The 20,451-nt window shown below is 44.2% G+C and overlaps 1 protein-coding gene across 2 annotated transcripts in view; it reads left to right on the plus strand.

The window, feature by feature from the left end:
* DGCR2 (DiGeorge syndrome critical region gene 2) overlaps positions 1-20,451 on the plus strand; it is a 67,205-nt gene that overhangs the window by 30,999 nt on the left and 15,755 nt on the right. The window contains exons 2-3 of one of the 2 annotated variants that reach the window (XM_058158328.1): positions 6,717-6,839; positions 19,132-19,257. In XM_058158328.1, the coding sequence (XP_058014311.1) occupies positions 6,717-6,839; positions 19,132-19,257 (249 nt within the window). The remainder of the gene's footprint in view (positions 1-6,716; positions 6,840-19,131; positions 19,258-20,451) is intronic. The other variant, XM_058158329.1, reaches the window with a different exon arrangement.

A 20,451-nucleotide genomic window follows, 5' to 3' on the forward strand; every position in this document is an offset into this window, starting at 1 on the left:
TGGAATGGAATGGAATGGAATGGAATGAATGGAATGGAATGGAATGGAATGGAATGAATGGAATGAATGGAATGGAATGGAATAGAATGGAATGGAATGAATGGAATGGAATGGAATGGAATGGAATGAATGGAATGAATGGAATGGAATGGAATGGAATGGAATGGAATGGAATGGAATGGAATGGAATGGAATGGAATGGAATGGAATGGAATGGAATGGAATGGAATGGAATGGAATGGAATGGAATGGAATGGAATGGAATGGAATGGAATGGAATGGAATGGAATGGAATGGAATGGAATGGAATGGAATGGAATTCTTTATTGGCCAAGTGTGATTGGACACACAAGGAATTTGTCTTGAATGAATGAATGAATGAATGAATATTTTAATTTGTATACCACCCTTCTCCCGAGGACTCAGGGCGGTGAACAGGCAGATAAAATACAGATATACACAATAGTTAAAACATCCCTTAAGAAACTGATTTAAATTTGCCCAAATATTTAAAATAACATACACCCCCATAAAATTACAAAACTTTAAAAACCCATCAAATTCAATTAAATTAAAATTTAAAAGTAAAAATCAAGCTAGTCCGGCCATATGAAATAAATAGGTTTTAAGTTCGCGGCGAAAGGTCCTTGGTGCATATGCTCTTGATATACATAAAAGAAAAGATACATTCATCTATATACGTATACATATACATATACAGGTACATGATGGCTCAGTGGCTAAGATGCTGAGCTTGTTGATCGAAAGGTTGGCAGTTCAGCGGTTTGAATCCCTAGTGCCACATAACGGGGTGAGCTCCTGTTCCTTGCCCCAGCTTCTGCCAACCTAACAGTTCGAAAGCACATTAAAAAAATGCAAGTAGAAAAATAGGGACCACCTTTGGTGGGAAGGTCACAGCATTCCGTGCGCCTTTGATGTTTAGTCATGCCGGCCATGTGACCACGGAGATGTCTTCAGACAGCGCTGGCTCTTCGGCTTTGAAACAGAGATGAGCACCTCCCCCTAGAGTCGGGAATGACTAGCACATATGTGCGAGGGGAACCCTTACCTTTACTATAGAATAGAATAGAATTTTTATAATTGGCCAAGTGTGATTGGACAGACAAGGAATTTGTCTTGGTGCATATGCTCTCAGTGTACATAAAAGAAAAGATACCTTCATCAAGGTACAACACTTACAACACTTAATGATAGTCATAGGCTACAATTAAGCAATCAGGAAAGGATACAAGCAACAAAGTTACAGTCATACAGTCATAAGTGGAAGGAGATGGGTGATGGGGACAATGAGAAGATTAATAGTAATGCAGACTTTCTGATAGCAGTTTTTCCTCCATATTTAACATTTTATTAAACGGCCTAACTTTTCATGAGCTACAGCTCACATCTGTCAGGTGGATAGAATAGCTAAGCTGATGTAAGATTTAAATGGGGATGAAACGAGAAAGACGGATGCAGTTTAACACATGAGCCAGCTTTTAAGTGCCTTCTCAATTAAGAGTTGCTCTACATCAGAGGTCTCCAACCTTGGCAACTTTAAGCCTGGAGGACTTCAACTCCCAGAATTCCCCAGCCAACTTTGCTGGGAGTTGAAGTCCACAAGTCTTAAAGTTGCCAAGGTTGGAGACCCCTGGTCTGGATGATAGAAGGGAAACAAGTTATGCCTTGATAAACTTATGAAAAGTATTTGTGGTTGTTGGCTCAGGATAGGCCATTGGGGTGGGTAGGTGTGGAGACATATGTGGATTAAGAATAACAGAATAATAAGAGTTGGAAGGGACCTTGTAGGTCATCTAGTCCAACCCCCTACCAAAGCAGGAGACCCTACACCCATGATGGCGAAACTATGGCATGCATTCCAGAGGTGGTACAAAGTGCCCTCTCTCTGGGCATGCAAGCTGTCGCCCCAGCTCAGCTCTGCCGCGTATGCACATGCGCCTCCCACTGGCCAGCTATTCTTTGGGTTTCCGCTGTGCACGCGTGGGGCGCAAGCAGGGGGGCACGCACGCATATGCAGGGGGAAGGGTGTGTGCGTGGGGGCACATGGGGGTTGGGGCGCATCTGGGGGCTGTGCGTGCATGTGCGGGGTTGGGCCGCATGCAGGGGGATTGCGCAAAGGGCGTGTGTGCGTGTGGGGCGCATGCACATTGCATTTTAGAGGTTTGGGCACATGTGCGTGCTTTGGGCATTTGATCCGGAAAAGGCTAGCCATCACTGCCGTACACCATTTCTGACAGATGGCCGTCCAGTCTCTTCTTGAAAGCCTCCAGTGATGAAACTCCCACAACTTCCAGAGGCAACTTCTGTCTCATTGGTTGATTGTTCTCACTGTCAGAAATTCCTCCTTATTTTCAGGTTGAATCTCTCCTTGTTCAGTTTCCATCCATTATTTCTTGTCTGGCCTTTGGGCGCTTTGGAAAATAGCTTGACCTCCTCCTCTCTGCCACAGCCCCCCAAAGAACGTTTGGGGGTGCTGCTTTGGTGACCCATCTATTCATACAGACTGTTCGACTGTAACTTTGTTGCTGGCAATCCTTATGATTTATATTGATATATTGACCATCAATTGTGTTGTAAATGTTGTACCTTGATGAACGTATCTTTTCTTTTATGTACACTGAGAGCATATGCACCAAGACAAATTCCTTGTGTGTCCAATCACACTTGGCCAATAAAAATTCTATTCTATTCTATTCTATTCTATTCTATTCTATTCTATTCTATTCTATTCTATTCTATTCTATTCTATTCTATTCTATTCTATTCTATTCTATTCTAAAAGGACTGCCTGGGCATCTCTTAGAGAGCATCCATTCAGCAATGGGGACATTTCCCTCCAGGAAGTTGTCTACACCCCTGATAAGATCTCTATGAGGCCCAAAGGCCTTGTTGGAAATAAATAACGATGCTAGCCATTTTACTTAGCAGAATGCCAACTTCCCCTTTATTGTTTTAAATAATTAAATGTCTTTTTCCTGAAGTCACAAAGGACAGGAAACCTAGTGAGCACCAAAGAAGGAATTTGGAACACCTCATAGTGTTGACACGTTACCCAATGCAAAGCAATCCATGTAATGGCTTAGCTGGGTATGTTAGAAAGCCAGGATAATGTAGTAATTGAGGTGTCATGCGTCTTTCCTCAACCACAAAGCACTTGAGAAGGCAGGAAGACCAGTTACTCTCTTGACCAACTCACACCATTTTTTAAAAAAAATGTGAAGATAGTAAGAATTTAAAAAATGCTTGTAATTGCCCCCAAAGAAGACGCTGTGGCTTGAATGACCTAAAACCCTGAAAGGTGTCATGCTAGCTGTGTCATAACACTTATACCCTTCCTGCCATTTGTCCCATGTGACATTATTTAAAAGAGAAACCGGATCTTCCTTGGTTCCCACTCTGGGCGATGTGATTATTTGGACCTTGCACTCTGCTAGATTTTGTGCGGTGCCGTGTAATGATTTTTGGAAAGCGAGGAGCGCACGAACACACCTGTCGGTGCTGTTTTGATTGTGGTGTAACCCAGGAACTCACTCTCCCATAGTCTGAGTTCTTAGCTGTCACTATGCAACCTGAGTGTTCCTTTTGAGTAACCGTGTTAAAACAGGGTAGACCTATTTTTTAATTCCTTCCAGTTGACCTGAGCTAGCTTTCTGCTTGTGTTAAATTTATATTTCACCGACAAAGAAATTAAAGGGAGACTAGTATAGATCTATTTCAAGCTATTTAGCTTGCGTCAAATTCGAACCACATTCGAATCTGGAATTCGAATCCCAGAAGGGTATGGCTAGCTGACAAGAGCTAAATAGCTTGAAATAGATCTATACTAAAGGTAAAGGTAAAGGTAAAGGTTCCCCTCGCGCATATGTGCTAGTCGTTCCCAACTCTAGGGAGCAGTGCTCATCTCCGTTTCGAAGCTGAAGAGCCAGTGCTGTCCGAAGACGTCTCCGTGGTCGTGGTCAGCATGACTACCCTGTTTTCCCCAAAATAAGACATCCCCTGATAATAAGCCCAAATGGGTGTTTGGGTGCATGACAATAAGGCCAAGCGCTTATTTCATGGTTCAAAAACAATATAAGACAGGGTCTTATTTTCTGGAAAACGTGGTAAATGCCAAAGGCGCACGGAACGCTGTTACCTTCCCACCAAAGGTGGTCCCTATTTTTCTACTTGCATTTTTTACACGCTTTCGAACTGCTAGGTTGGCAGAACTTGGGACAAGGAATCACCCTGTTACGCGGCACTAGGGATTTAAACCGCTGAACTGCCGACCTTCTGATTGCTTCTGAAGCTCAGTGTCTAGTCTCCCTTTAGTTTCTTTTATCAGTAAAATATAAATTCAACACAAAAATAGTTTGTCACAAAAGCGACTGCCTGCGAAGGCTCTTGGATTCGAGCTGAAAGGCGAAAGAGGAAGCGGTATGCTCCTTCCCATAGTTGGGTAGACCAGGTTGCCCTGATAAAAAACACTTTAGCATCCTACTTCTTAAAACACTTTGTATGATGCTAAGACGCTTCTTGCAGAACATAAATTAGTGGTGGGTCACTACCGGTTTGCCCCAGTTTGGGCGAACTGGGGCAGGAGGCTCCGCCCACCTGCCTGGACGTCATCAAATATGATCTGCGCAGAAGCTTCTGCGCACGCGCAGACGTGCGCACATGAGCAAACTGGTAGCAAATGTAAGTGAAACCCACCCCTGATATTCATGTTTTGAGCCGGGTTCTCACTGCCCATTTTATCAACCAGGAAGTAAAATTCATTCTGCAGTTATAGTTTGGGACAGGGAAGCTGCGTATAAAGTAAGAGTCACCTGTATCCAAATACGTTCATTTGGTTTTCTGAACTGAAACGGTGCGCATAAAGAGAGAGAATTTTGTCTCAAGCTTAAACAGCTATTGAGTGGCACGGCTTCGCATTTTTGTGAACTTTTTGCTTTCCCTTTGGAAGCGGGGAAAGCCAGTGGCCTAAGCTTCTGATGAATTCTTGAGGCAAATGTTCCCTGATATGATGTCTAATGAAACGAAGGAGACATATTGTGAAGGCGTCAATCCTGGCAAGGTTAATATAGCTATCGAGTATGTTTCCTGCAGAGCCGCGGTGGCGCACTGGTTAGAGTGTTGTAGTGAAGGCTGCTTCTGCTGCCCTGCAATTTGGCAGATCAAATCTCACCAGGCTCAAGGTTGACTCGGCCTTTCGTCCTTCTGAAGTGGGTAAAATGAGGACCCAGATTGTTGGGGGCAATAGGCTGACTCTAAACCGCTTAGAGAGGGCTGTAAAGAACCTGTCGTGTCCCACTCCTCCGCTGACGGCCGGGTCAGGGAAATCCGAATCAGGCTTGCCTCTGCAGCTCTGCCCAAAGTCCTAGCAAAGTCCTCAGAGCAGGCAGGAGACCAGTAAGTGACTTCAGCAAGATAAGTTCGACTTTGCCTGACTCAGAGACTGCCAGAAAGCAGATCCTTTATATAGGCCATGGGGTGTGGCTCCATGACTCAGCACTCATTAAGGCCTGCCCCTCCCTTCCTTCTGTTGCCTCCGCCTATCCAATCTTCTGATGCGAGGGTCACTCCAATCAGCTGTTGGAAGTAAACTTTCCTCAGGCTCACATGCTGTGGAGGAGGGGGAGAGGTCTAGCTGCTCCGTTTGCCTGGGCATGGAGCCAGGGCTGGGGCCGGGGGATGCTCCCTCCTCTGCAGCCTGCTTGGGCATGGAGCCAGGGCTGGGACCAGGAGGTGCCCCCTCCTCTGCAGCTTGTCTGGGCATGGAGCCAGGGCTGGGACCGGGAGGCATACATTCCTCCGTGTTCGGGAGCAGATAAGCAGACCCCGGCTGCGGTGAGAGCGGACAAGACACAACAGAACCGTAAAGCGGTATATAGTTCTAAGTGCTACTGCTATTTGGTGCACGGTTCTCATCTGCACTAAATTAACACTCCATGTGTTTGCTTCCTTTAGCACCGTTCAATTTTTGGAGCCAAAAGTCAATTACAACTTTCTTTTTTTGGGGGGTGGGGAAAATAAAGTTTTTTATTTATAAACAAACAAACATTTAGTACATCAGTCATTTCTTCCGTGTGACATCTTGGTGTTTTCTTCCTGGCTTTTCAATTTAATCTGTTACAGTTTTTTCCACTAATTCAATATTCTGGTTATACCATTTTCTTACATACTTATTGATTTATTTATTCATATCTTTTTTCTAACCAATGGTAAAATTGATCCCATATCTTAAAATATTCTGATTCATCTCTTTTTTTGATCATCAAAGTTAATCTATTCATTTCTTTGCAATCTAATTTTTTTTTTTTTATAACTTCTCCTTCCATGGGTATTTTCTTTGTTTTCCAGTTTTGTGCAAAAGCAATTCTTTCTGCTATTATTACATGTATAATCAAGTAAATATTTTCTTAACTAATTTTCCCGTTACAACTTTCCTTGATCCTTGCTTAACGGGGTTCAGAAGAGCCACCTCTCATTTGCCGCTGCCCCGGGGTGGGGGTGGGGAATGGGAGAGGAAGAAACCTAATCAAAACTTGTCTCCAGTAATGCAAAGATTTGACGTGTTTCTCTCTCACCTCTCATCCCAACCGCGAGAAGAGGTTTAAATTTGGGCGCGCTTGTTCCAAGCCAAGTGGTATTTTGTTGTGGCTGGTATTCTTGGGTTCGGATGCGTGAGCAACCTTCTCCCTCGTCTTTTGCAGAGCTGCGTTGCATCCCCGGCCAATTCACTTGCCGCAGCGGTTCCGTCCAGTGCATCCCCTCCAAGTGGCAGTGCGATGGGTGGCCCACCTGTGAGGATGAAAGCGATGAAGTTGGCTGCCCAAGTAAGTTCCCCCCAACCCCCCAAAGAACACAGAACGTAAAGCATAGAATCCTAGGGCTGGGAGGGGCCTTGGAGGTCTTCTAGCCCAGGGGTCTTCAACCTTGGCAACTTTTAAGACTGGAGAACTTCAACTCCCAGAATTCTCCAGGCAGCTTTGCTGGCTGGGGAATTCTGAGAGTTGAAGTCCTCCAGGCTTAAAGTCGCCAAGGTTGGAGACCCCGGTTCTAGCCTAACCCCTGCACAAGGCAGGAGACTTTATACCAGGGGTGTCAAACGCAAGGCCCAGGGGCTAGATCTGGCCCGCGGGTGCTTAAATCTGGCCCATGTGGTGCTTAGATCTGGCACGTGTGGTGCTTAGATCTGGCCCATGTGGTGCTTAGATCTGGCCCATGGGGTGCTTCGACCCAGTCCATGGGTGCTTCGACCCGGCCCATGGGGTGCTTAGATCTGGCCCATGGGGTGCTTAGATCTGGCCCATGTGGTGCTTAGATCTGGCCCGCAGGGTGTTTAGCTCAGGCCCATGTGGTGCTTAGATCTGGCTCGCAGGTGTTTAGATCAGGCCTGCAGGATGCTTAGATCTGGCCCATGGGATGCTGTTGTGGTCCATCAGGTGCTTCGATCTGGCCCATATGGTGCTTAGATGCGGCTCGCATGGCTCTTAGATTTGTCCCACGTGGTTGTCCTGGAAACAGCGAAGGACTGGCTCAAGATGCCTCTGCCAGTGAAAACGGAGCTCAGGAGGGCCGCACGCAGTTAATCTAAGGATTAACTGACATGATAATTTTTGTGTATCTAGTTTTTTTCCCTCTGGTGATCATTTTTGTATATCTCATTTTTTTCTATGTGCTTCACTTTTCTCTTTTATACTGTAACTGCTATTTTAATAGCAAATCCTTCATAAAAGTTACTGCATTACATTCTTGATTAAATTACCTTTCAATTGATATATCATTTTATGGTACTACTCCAAAAATGTGGTGTTATTAGGTAGTTTTAGAAAATACACTTTCCCCAAAAAGTTTCCACAATTTTGGCCCCTATTGTATATGTACCACAGCTTGAATAAGGAAGTGAGGACAGAATGAGCCCGCATGTCCACTCTTACCTGTTGTGGGTTCAAATTTCACACACCCCTCTAATCCATAGACATTTTCTTGATGAGAAACACTGTGGACAAGTTTATTATCCATTTCAGGCAGCTCTTCCTCCCCGTTTCCCCACAATTTTAATCAAGTTTAACTCTTATAGTCTTATTCTTGTTTGTTTGTGTTTTTTTTTAACAAGGAAAGTCCCCTGCTTCCCCAAGGCCGAATAATATCAGCCGGATCTCTTCTGCTCCAAATGGCTGACCACCGGTTGTGTTTTCTGCCCTTCAGAGGCAGGAAATGTGAAAAGTTTACATAAGCGCCAAAATGAGATTAACGGTGCTTTGCAAGCCAAGAAACTCCACAAAACTCAGAAAAACTCAGTCCCATTTCCAGTAGGTCCCTGAACGCCACCCACTAAGATGGGTGGGTTCCCGGCAAATTTTAAGTGTGGTCTTCAGCAGCAAACTCTTGCCCGCCTCTTCTCTCAAATCCATCATAAAATCCACAGAGATGAATCAAAGCTCCACTTCATATAAGTGCAGCTGGGTTATTGTTATTATTATTATTTTTAATAAATTACCTTTGACTGAAGCTGAAAAACCAGAATGTTGAGTGACATTGGCAGAGCGAAGAAGCCTGCAGAACGAGGTTTCATACAAGCAGCGTGGCCCAATAAGATTACAATAAGAGGCATCTCTTTTTTTTAAAAAAACAAACCCTTCTTTTTAATCATTGGCTTGTGTTTGCCAATTTGGGCTCAAGTGCAGCTAGTGAAATCAGTTTTGGGGGCCTGATTTCCCTCTTGATTTCAACGAAAGGTGGTTTCTTTTCCTCTCTTGATTTTCAACAAAAGCGGAATGGCATGTGTGCGGCCCTAGCAGGAAGTGAATCCTATTGCATGGAATATATAAGAAGCCCCCCCCCCCCAAAAAGGGGGGGACACTGAAGGATTTTTTTTTAGAGCAGTTGGGAAGGGCATGCAGAACAAAATTTTAATTCATGTATCTTGCAGAACAGAGGGATGCGATGGTTCAGGGGCTAGGACGTTGAGCTTGTCGATCAAAAGGTCGGCAGATCGGCGGTTCGAATCCCTAGTGCTGCTGTGTAACGGGGGGAGCTCCCGTTACTTGTCCCAGCTTCTGCCAACCTAGCAGTTCGAAAGCAGGTAAAAAATGCAAGTAGAAAAAATAGGGACCACCTTTGGTGGGAAGGTAACAGCGGTCTCTGCGCCTTTGGCATTGAGTCATGCCTGTCACATGACCACGGAGACGTCTTCGGACAGCGCTGGCTCTTTGGCTTTGAAACGGAGATGAGTACCACCCCCTAGTGTCGGGAACGATTAGCATGTATGCGCGAGTGGAACATTTTCCTTTACCTTATCTTGCAGAACAAATGGTCAATTTCACCTTCAGCGGTAGAGATGCTAAGAATTGTATTTTTTCCTCTCTTGTCCAAAATTTCTGGCACATCCTTTATATCCAGGAATCACATATTTCTTCACCAATCCCCAACTGAGTTACCTGCTATACCAGGCAACATTAAACACTCAAAGAGCCACTTGGACCTGTTTCCTACAGGAAAAAAAACCACACTGAGAGCCACAAAACCTGGGTGGGCGTGGCCAACTCGATGTCACTCACTCCCACCCAGTCACATGGCCACGTAGCCCTGCCTACCCAGCCACAAAACTCTTCTCTATGTCTCTCTCCCTCTCTCCCCCTCTCTCCCCCCGCTGTGTTTCTCTCCTTCTGTATCTCTCCCTCCCCACTCTATGTATCACTCTGTCTCTCTCTGTCTCTCTCTCTCTCTCTGAATGTGTGTGTGTGTCTCTCTCTCTCTTTTTCTCCCCCCTCTTTGGGTGACCATCTTCCTCCCCATCCTCCTCTTGTAACTCGCTGGCCGGCTGTAACTAAGCCGGGAACGTTTGCACGCACAGGGAGTCTCTAGCCTGAAGTGGCAGAAAGCAAAGGCTGCCTTACGTGCAAATGTGGCGCAAAGGCAGGTACAGGGCAGCTTCGCTCCTGCACTCTCCAGAGACCCTCTTCCCCCTCCTCCTCCTCCTCTCTGGACGCCAGGGACAGCTGTGGCTGAGCCGAGAGCTTGTGCATGCCCTCCTCAAGCAAGGGCCAAAGCTCGGGATGCGGGACGGGCAGCAGCTCACTTACGGAGGGTCTCTCCCTGCGTGCGCACGCTCCCAGCTCAGGCGCAGCCGGCCAGGGCGTTACGAGAGGAGGTGTGGGGGAGGAAAGTACAGGAGCGAAGGTGCCCTGTACCTGCCTTCACGCCACATTTACACGTAAGGCAGCCTTCGCTTCCTGCCGCTTCGGGCCGGAGTCCCAAAAAGAAATAAGAGGGGCGGGATGAACCAGTGATGGGACAGGGAGCTGCGGCAGAGGGCCCAAGGAGCCGCTTGTGGCTCTGGAGCCGCGTGTTGCCGACCCCTGTGCTATACAGAAATTGGAAGGGACCTTGTAGGTCATCTAATCCAACCTCCTGCTCAAGCAGGAGACCATGTACCATTTCTGACAAGCGGCTGTGCAGTCTCTTCTTGAAAGCCTCCTGTGATGCACCCAAAACTTCTGAAGGCAATTTCTGTTCCAGTAATTAATTGTTCTCACGGTTAAGAAGTTTCGCCTTATTTCCAGGTTGAATCTCTCCTTGTTCAGTTTCCGTCCATTATTCCTTGTCTGGCCTTTGGGTGCTTTGGAGAATAGCTTGACCCCCTTCCTCTCTCTGGCAGCCCCTCAAATATTGGAAGACTGCTATCCTGTCTCCCCTGGTCCTTCTTTTTACTAGACTAGCCATACCCGGTTCCTGCAACCGTTCATCGTTAGCCTTTGGCTAAAAGCCTAATCATCTTTGATGCTCTTCCCTGCACTCTTTCTACGATCTCACCAACTTTTTTACAGTTTTTTTTTTAAATCTGTGCAAACTAAAGGAGACAATTGCTGTTGTTGTGGGGAAGTTTTGATATTCCAGAAACGATGATTTTGTAGCCTCAGTCCCTTATCTTGCAGATGGATGAAGTTGTTCCTCACTGAACCCCCTTTAGCATCTGATGGAGATCCAATTTGCTGCATTTTCTCAGCTGAGCGAGATCTTCGGGTCAGTTTTTAACACAGCCTCTTTTCTGCTCCTCTGCTGCCGAAGAATTTAATCCACTCGGTGTCTTAACACAACCGTCGAGAGCTCCTTCTGACAGTTTCAATCTCCAGCCCTCGTTTTACTTGCTGCTCCCAACCCCTCTCTCTTCGTTACGTAACTTTTCTTACAGTTGAGCCTCAAAGTCCCTTTACGGTATCTCGAGAACCAAATAAAATCAAAGCCTCAGAGCTACAAAGACTTTGGGGCAAAGAAGAAAATTCTTGCCTTTGCCTCCAACTCCTTTTTTAAAAAAATAATTTATTTATTTATTTTTTCAAAATACAAACATGCCATCTTTCCTTAAACAGTGTGTCGTCTGGGTTCAAATATCTCTTATGTGCCCACCGTCAACATTGACAGCATCAGTATAAGGTAAAGGTAAAGGTTCCCCTCGCACATACATGCTAGTCGTTCCCGACTCTAGGGGGTGGTGCTCATCTCGGTTTCAAAACCGAAGAGCCAGTGCCGTCCAAAGACGTCTCCGTGGTCATGTGGCCAGCATGACTCAACGTCAAAGGCACATGGAACGCTGTTCCCTTCCCATCAAAGGTGGTCCCTATTTTTCTACTTGCATTTTTTTTTACGTGCTTTCAAACTGCTAGGTTGGCAGAAGCTGGGACAAGTCACGGGAGCTCACCCATTACATGGCACTAGGGATTCGAACCGCTGAACTGCCGACAAGCTCACTGTCTTACCCACTAAGCCACCGTGTCCCATAACAGTATATTACAGTATAATTCTCCATTGTGGTGGGGAAGATGATCCAGGAATGGGTAATTTTCTGCTTGGAGACCGAGTCAATTTTTCTGGGTCACACCTCCCTTGCCTGGGTGCTCCCCAGTTTGACTCGGTCTTCCAGCGAGTACTGAGAAAAAGAGGCTTGCCCATTCCTGGATTTCTTTGTACCACAGGATGGAAAGTCCTTAAATTTCTTCTCCGAGCGAGGCTCGGTGATCACTGGAGAGCGATCCGGGGGGTTACCTGCCCGCCCGTGATCTTCCTTGCCGGCTTGAGGATCAGCCGAGGCCCCTGCCGGTCCCGCGATTAGCGGAAGGGATCACTTCCGGGCAGTCCCTGGCATTCGTCTGTGATAGCTAAGAGGGGCTCAGTCACTGCCTGGTTTCGTCTTAAAATTATAATTATAATTATAATCTTAAAATTATAATATATTAAACAGTTAAACATTGTAAGCCTATTCATTTCTCCTCTTAATATATCTTCTAGTGAATATAACATTACACATAATTATCCTCCTCATCCTAAAACTAACAATTATCATCTTATTCCTACCTCTATCTTAACGTATTTTCTTTTCTTCTTTAATCTTTTATTTCCAGTTGCCCTTTTTTACTCTCTAACCATTGATAAAATACTCCCCATATCATAGAATATTCAGTTCATTCCTTCTCTTTGATTGCGGATGTTAACCTGTTCATTTCTGCGCGTTCTTAACATTTTCCTAATCACCTTCTCTTCAATAGGAATCTCTTCACTTTTTCAGCGTTGTGCAAATACTGCAGTTAGAGAGTTGCAGCCTCCAGCTCTCCTTTCTGTCCTGTTTCTCCCCACCCCCCAACGCCCCTAACCCAGCGATTTCCAGATCTTTGATCTCCTGCTCTGAAAGCAGGAGGCGATCGCATTCATGGCACTGCTGGCAGGATTTATGCAACAGGCAGCCCCCTGGGAGCCTCTGGTCACACGAAATAAAGGCTCAGCTGCTTTGGAGGAATGAATCACTTGGCCAGTTCAAGCAAGAACACCCAAGCTTCTTCAAAAGCCTCTGAGGCTGGGGATTGCTACCCTGGGTGTGTGCGTGTTTTAAGGAGTTTCTCAAGCTTTTTCGGGCGGTTGGGAGCGATGGGTTCTCTTTTGTGCACGCTTGGCAACAGCACACGGAGCTCCTGTGCGCCCACCTGCAGCCCAGGAGCTCTCTTTTAGAACCTCCGGCAAAGAAATGATTCTGCTAAGAAAGACATTTTTCTCTTTTGCAGCCTCTTGTTCAGAAGAAAGAGAAGTGGATGTCAGGAAGAGATATATTTTATTCATTGTCCTGGGTCATTTAAAAATTTTCCTTCTCCTTCACCTTCACTTTCTCCTTCTCCTCCTTCTCCTTCTCTTCCTCCTCTTCTTCCTCTTCTTATTCTTATTCCATCCTGCACTAAGCACATTGGACTACTAATGTACACAACAAATCTCAAACTGCAGCTACAGTCTCCACATCCTTCCATTTAGGATGGATGTTTTTCAGATCTTCCTGAAAAATTGTCTCATTATTATTACTCTCCCTTCTTCCCTCCCTCTCTCCAGCCCTCTTGTTTTTTCTCCTTTCTCTCTTTTCCTTCCTTCCTTCCTTCCTTCCTTCCTTCCTTCCTTCCTTCCTTCCTTCCTTCCTTCCTTCCTTCCTTCCTTCCTTCCCACCCATCATTGCCAACCATAAGTTTTTAACATGGTCATTTTGACTAAACCAGAGTTAGCTGAGTTTGCCCAAAACGTTAGGTCAACAGAGGATTGCAAACCACATCATAAGAGCTCAACATGAAATGCGATCTAGGGCTGTGTAAAAAAAAAAAATGTTTGGAATCTGAAATATTTTGATGTTTAAAACAGTTTGCTTTTGAGCTTGGGGGTATTCCGATTCTTTGAAGGCCTTCCAGTTTAACTGAGAGAACCTGCATCAACTTGAAGCAATTGTGAGGAGAATGTCCCAACCTCAAAACATTCTCACTTTGGGATTTATTTATTTTTTTTGTCTTTTCCTAGCATGAACCCAGCTACAGGTCTTAAATTTGTTTTCCTCTGGAGCCTGTGTTAGTTTGAAGCACATGCACCTATTAATAAAATAGAATATTTTTAGGTAATGGTTGACCTGAGGGGTCCTTGGTCCTCTCTCAGTTTGCTTGTGTGGAAAGTTAGCACCCACCCCTCTCCTAGAAGAATGAAATATTCTAGGAAATATTAAAAAGGCAGAATATTCTATTTTCTTTAAAGGAGAAACATGTTTCTAAAGACATAAACTCAGAGCCTTAGCTCCCTGCTCCCCACCCCCGCCCTGGCAACCGGCAGATATTTTGGTGCCAACCTATCTACAAGACAAAAGGCTGGGCCAGCTTATCTACAGAACAAAAGACTTTCACCCTCAGGACATGATAGGATTAGTCCCCACTCAAAATCCAAAGCAGGACTAGCCATTAAGCCATAATAGGAATTGCCCAACACTCTTTCAGAACACAAGCCCCCTACATTACATCATCACCCAGCAAGATTCAACCAAGCCTGGGACTCAAGACAACCTACAAAGTTACCCCTGCATGGCCCCATGAAGTCTGACCACCAATCAGAATACATCCCCTTGCCACGGGAACAGGAAGCAAGTTCAAAGCCCAAGAGAGGGTACAAATCTCCCTCTCTCTCCTTCCCTCCCTCCCTCCTCCCTCCCATATGCTCAATTGCCCAGAATCTCAAACCGTGTGGTCCTGTCCACCATACTATTTCCAGTGTCTTTCTCCCCACTTGGAACTGAACCCAGATGGATATTTCTTCCAACGCTTGTTTTCTTGCAAACTTTTCATGACCTAAACTAGGTAACACCAGCTATGCTAGAAAGGAATGGGGTTGGGGGAGGGGGGAGGAGGATTGTGGGGACCTTGGTGCTCTCTGAGCTTGGTTGTTTTCTTGCAGATGTTTCATGACCCAAGCTAGGTAACACTGTCAGTGGTAGAATACAATAGACTGATGATATTACCTAGTTTGGGGTCATGAAACATCTGCAAGAAAACAGTCAAGCTCACCAAAAACACCCCATCCCCCAAATGTACCTATGCAAGCAACACCTATTTGCAGTTCCACATTTTTTAGACCCCCTGTTATCTGCTTCTTTTCTGCTGAAAGGAGAAGAAGCAACACCTAGTTTGGGGTCATGAAACATCTGCAAGAAAACAGTCAAACTCACCAAAAACACCCCATCCCCCAAATGTACCTATGCAAGCAACACCTATTTGCAGTTCCACATTTTTTAGACCCCCTGTTATCTGCTTCTTTTCTGCTGAAAGGAGAAGAAGCAACAGCAGAAACTATCTCAAAGCCAAGCAAATATTTGGTAGCGCCTCGTTGGTATGTATCATGGTCGCTCAGATCAAGAAAAAAGCCAACACAGTCCTAGGCTGCATTCATAGAGGGATAGAATCAAGATCATGTGAAGTGTTAAATGCCACTTTATAATGTCTTTTGTAAGACCATACTTCTATCGGGACGCAGTGGCTCAGTGGCTAAGACGTTGAGCTCATCGATCAAAAGGTCGGCAGTTCAGCGGTTCGAATCCCTAGTGCTGCCGCGTAACAGGGTGAGCTCCCATTACTTGTTTCAGCTCTGCCAACCTAGCAGTTCAAAAGCACGTAAAAAATGCAAGTAGAAAAAAATAGGGACCACCTTTGGTGGGAAGGTAACAGTGTTCCATGCACCTTTGGCGTTGAGTCATGCCGGCCACATGACCACGGAGACGTCTTCGGACTGCTCTGGCTCTTCGGCTTTGAAATGGAGATGAACACTGCCCCCTAGAGTCAGCAACGACTAGCACATATTACCTTTACCTTTAAGACCATACTTGGAATATTACATCCAGTTTTGGTTGCCACAATATAAAATATATATTGATATTCTAGCAGGAGTGCAGACGAGCAACCAAGATGATTAGGAGATTGGGGGCTAAAACATACAAAGAACGGTTGCAGGAATTGGGGATGTCTCGTTTAATGAAAAGAAGGACTAGGGGAGACATGATAGCAGTGTTCCGATATCTGAGGGGCTGCCCCAAAGAAGAGGCAGTCAAGCTATTCTCCAAAGCACCTGAAGGCAGGACAAGAAGCAACAGATGGAAACTAGTCAAGGAAAGAAGCAACCTAGAAATGAGAAACTTCCTGACAGTTAAAACAAGCAGTGGAACAGCTTGCCTCCAGAAGTTGTGGATGCTCCAACATTGGAGGCTTTTGAGAAGGGATTGCACAAGCATTTGCCTGACATGGTACAGGGTTTCCTGCCTGAGCAGGGGGTTTGGATTAGAAGACCTCCAAGGTCCCTTCCAACTCTTGAGAAATTTAACTCCGGCTTCGGTCAGCTCCTCTGTGAACTGCTGGAAACCCCATCCCATTTCCTCATTTCTGCAACCGATGGTGGAAATGAGAAGAAGTTGTTCTTGTTTTGCAGGGTGCATGTAAATAAAGACAACCCACTGGTGGTTTCCAAACATCCCCTTCCTTGATGCTTCCCGTTTTTTTGAGGGATGTAATCCTTTACAGTCATGCATTCAACTCTATTCCTCATTCTTTAGAGTTGGTTTCGTTTTTAATCGTTGAGAGGTCTCCAATGTTTCAGTTCTCAATCCCAGTTGAGCAGTTTTAGTTGGCTGCCCCTGAGCTAAACTTTGCAAGATCATATTTTTTTGGAGTGGATTATTATTTAATCTAGGGGTAAACTTCCTACAAACATCATTGTATTATAACACTATTGCCTTATACAATGTAAGCCGCCCTGAGTCTTCGGAGAAGGGCGGGATATAAATGTAAAAAAAAAATTAAAAAAAATTGTATCTCCCAGCTGTCTCACTTACAGTAGTGGCCAAAATTGTGGAAACCGTTTGGGAAAAGTGTATTTTCTAAAACTAGCTAATAACTCCATTTTTTTTGGGCGTAGTATCATAAAATTGTATGTCAATGGAATGATAATTTAATCAAGAATGTAATGCAATAACTTTTATGAAGGATTTGCTATTGGAATAGCAGTTACAGTATAAAGAAGAAAAGCGAGACACGCAGAAAAAACAAGATATACAAAAATGGTCACCAGAGAAAAAACTAGATATACAAAAATGATCACCATGTCAGTTAATCCTTAGTTGGGTAATCTTTAGCATGAATTACGGCCTTACAACATCTTCCCATGGAGTGAACCGAGTCTTTTAGTTCTGCAGCTGTTATCATGTGAAACCAAGATTGAATGATAGCTTCTATTAACTGGGTTTTATTGCTGGCTCGCTTCTGACTAACAAGTTTTGTTAGTCGGCTCCATAGATTTTTCAATTGGGTGAAGGTCTGGGCTCTTCCCAGGCCATTCCAGCAGTGGAATAGGATTATCCTGAAACTCCAAAGGAAAAAAAAAAGTGGTGTCATTAGCTATCAAACCTCAAAAATACACTTTCCTCAAAAGGTTTCCACAATTTTGGCCACTACTGTACGTACCTGCCATGGTTCTCTATCCCATTGGAGATGCTAGGACAGGGGTCTGCAAACTTGGCTCTTTTAAGACTTGTGGACTTCAACTCCCAGAGTTCCTCAGCCAGCTTTGCTCTCTGAGGAACTCTGAGAGTTGAAGTCCACAAGTCTTAAAAGAGCCAAGTTTGCAGACCCCTTCTGCTAGGATGTTGATACCTACCTAGTACAAGTAGGCCTTGACTTACGACCACAATTGAGCCCCAACTTTCTGTTGCTAACCGAGGCAGTTCTTAAGTCGGTTTTGGCCCATTTTATTACTTTTATTTACCCACCGTCGTTAAGCGAATCCCTGCTGTTGTGAAATTAGTAACACGGTTGTTAAGTGAACCCAGCTTCCCCGTTGACTTTGCTTATTAGAAGGCCGCAAAAGGGCGTCGTCTGACCCCCGGGGACACTGCAACCGTCATAAATATGAATCCGTGGCCGTTATCTGAATTTCGAACAGATAACCAAGGGGATGCTGCAAAGGTTGTGTGAAAGCGGCCATAAATTCCTTTTTTCCAGTACCGTCGTAATTTGAACGGTCACTAAACAAACTGTCGTAAGTCAAGGGTCACCTGTACCGTTTCTCAAGCTGAGAAAAGACACAATATTTAACATGACATCTAACATTGCAAAAGTCTGTCTCAAAACCTCTTAGGAATACCTCAATAATACATAGATTTCTATCGGCTGATTCTGTCTCTGTTATTTGGGTCAACCTACTTCTGCGGTCTTTGAAGTGCGCTCGCCCACTGGTTTTTGAGCCAAAAATTTTGCTGACACCAGCAGAGTGATTAAAAAAAATCATTTTAACATCCAGTTAACAGTTTGCATGTATTCTCTTTTATCTCTGTTATGATGTGCTGCTAATGAAAGCCAAGGTACAATAAGAATCCCCCAGTACAGAAGAAACAACACAGGCAAAATAATTTCATTTTTTTTTTTTAACAAAGAAAGAAGATTAACCAAATCTCACAACAGTATAATGGTGGAAAGGATCAGCTCAGAGGTGAATTGCTACCGGTTCACTCCAGTTCAGGCGAACTAGTACTGATAAAAACTGCCGGTTCGGGCGAATCGGTTGTAAAAAAATGTAAAAAAAAAAGTACTTTACTTAAAAGTACTTTACTTTTACTTGTACTTTACTTAAAAATGAAGACCCAGATTGTTGGGGGCAATAAAAGTTGACTTTATATATAATATACAAATGGATGAAGACTATTGCTTAACACAGTGTAAGCCACCCTGAGTCTTTGGAGAAGGGCAGGATATAAATGCAAAAAAAAGAAAAAAAAAGGCTCCGACGATCACAGCTGTGCCACACGATTGTCGGAAACTTATTTTTACTTTTTAAAGCATTTTTTACTACCTATTCACCCGAACCGGTAGTAAAAAAAATGCTTTAAAAAAGAAGAAAAAGTTGTGATGATCACAGCTGTGCCGCGCAATCCATCGGAACCTTTTTTAAAAAACTTTTTAAAAAGCATTTTACTTTTTTAAAGCAAAAAGTTGGCCACACCCACCCAGTCACATGACCCTGCCCACCAAGCCACGCCCACAGAACCGGTAGCCAAAAAAACAAAAAACAAAACAAAACTAATTTCACTACTGGATCAGCTGAATTGATCTAACCTTTGTATTCTGTCCACTTCCCAAGCCTATTTGAACCTTTTAATAATAGATAATTCTTAAACTATTTTCTAGAGAAAAAAACTAATGGTTAAATTAAATTGTAGTTAAATATTGAAAAAAACCCACACCACACCCTGTTCATCCTTGCTTAACCTGAAACCTCCCATTCCTACCTTTCTCCTAGACTATACAGGGGACCAACGAACCTATCACGGGAAGGAAAATGTGGATTCCAGGCACAATCGCGGAAGAGGAGCGGACACAACACGGTTCCACACCATCAACATGGCACAGCCGGTTCGATTTAGTAGTAAGTTGCAGACTTGGAAACAAGAACCAGATCTTGAGGGCATGGAGAAGAGCCTTGAAGGACAGGGAGAAAGAACTTGTTACCAAGGCAATGGTCAAAGAAGAGGGGCTTGAACCTAGAGTAGACCAAGAAAGTAGTATGAGAAACAAAGGGCCTCTGGTGGCTCAGACTGCTAAGACAGTCTGTTATTAACAGCAGTGCTTGCAATTACTGCAGGTTCAAGTCCCGCCAGGCCCAAGGTTGACTCAGCCTTCCATCCTTTATAAGGTAGGTAAAATGAGGACCCAGATTGTTGGGGGCAATAAGTTGACTTTGTATATAATATACAAATGGATGAAGACTATTGCTTGACATAGTATAAGCTGCGCTGAGTCTTCGGAGAAGGGTGGGATATAAATGCAAATTTAAAAAAAAATTGTGTCAGACAAGACCCTCTCTAGTTTCCTACATGAAGGAAAGGGGAAAGCTTATTCAAATTGGGAAGATCTTTTTATTATAATTGCTATAATAGAGGCCACCTTGACCTAGATGGCGTTGGTTTCTTAGTTTGGACTACTTGGTTGGTAGTCCAAACCTTTTCAAAGGTGGCGCAGTGGTTAGAATGCAGTATTGCAGGCTTAATTCTTGCTGACTGCCGGCTGCCAGCAGTTCGATCCTAGCCGGCTCGAGGTTGACAGCCTTCCATCCTTCCGAAGTAGGTAACATGAGGACCCAGATTGTTAGGGGCCATAGGCTGACTCTGTAAAACTGCTTAGAGAGGGCTGGGAAGTGGTGTGTAAGTCTAAGTGCTACTGCTATTATCAGTGTGGACTTTTGGTCTAAGGCAGGATTGTCCATGTTTGGCAACTTTTTTTTTTTGGAAAAAATGTATTTATTTTTAAACATAAAATATAAAAACAACCTCATCAAATCAATTCCATTACAACGTGCTGTACGGGTGTTGACATATCTTCCTGTGCATTCACAAAATGATCATCTCTTCCATACATATATCTTATACAGATTTTTCCTAACATATCTTTCCATTTAACCAATTATAGAATAAATCCCATATTTTATAATATTGCTTATCTTCTTGTTCTCTAATTTCAAATGTTAATTTACTCATCTCTGCACATTCCAACATTTTTTCTAATTATTTCATCTTGCGAAGGTAACTTTTCATTTTTTTCCAATTTTTTTGCAAATACAATC

Source organism: Ahaetulla prasina, chromosome 15 (genome assembly GCF_028640845.1).
Source record: "Ahaetulla prasina isolate Xishuangbanna chromosome 15, ASM2864084v1, whole genome shotgun sequence".
Taxonomy (NCBI): domain Eukaryota; kingdom Metazoa; phylum Chordata; class Lepidosauria; order Squamata; family Colubridae; genus Ahaetulla; species Ahaetulla prasina.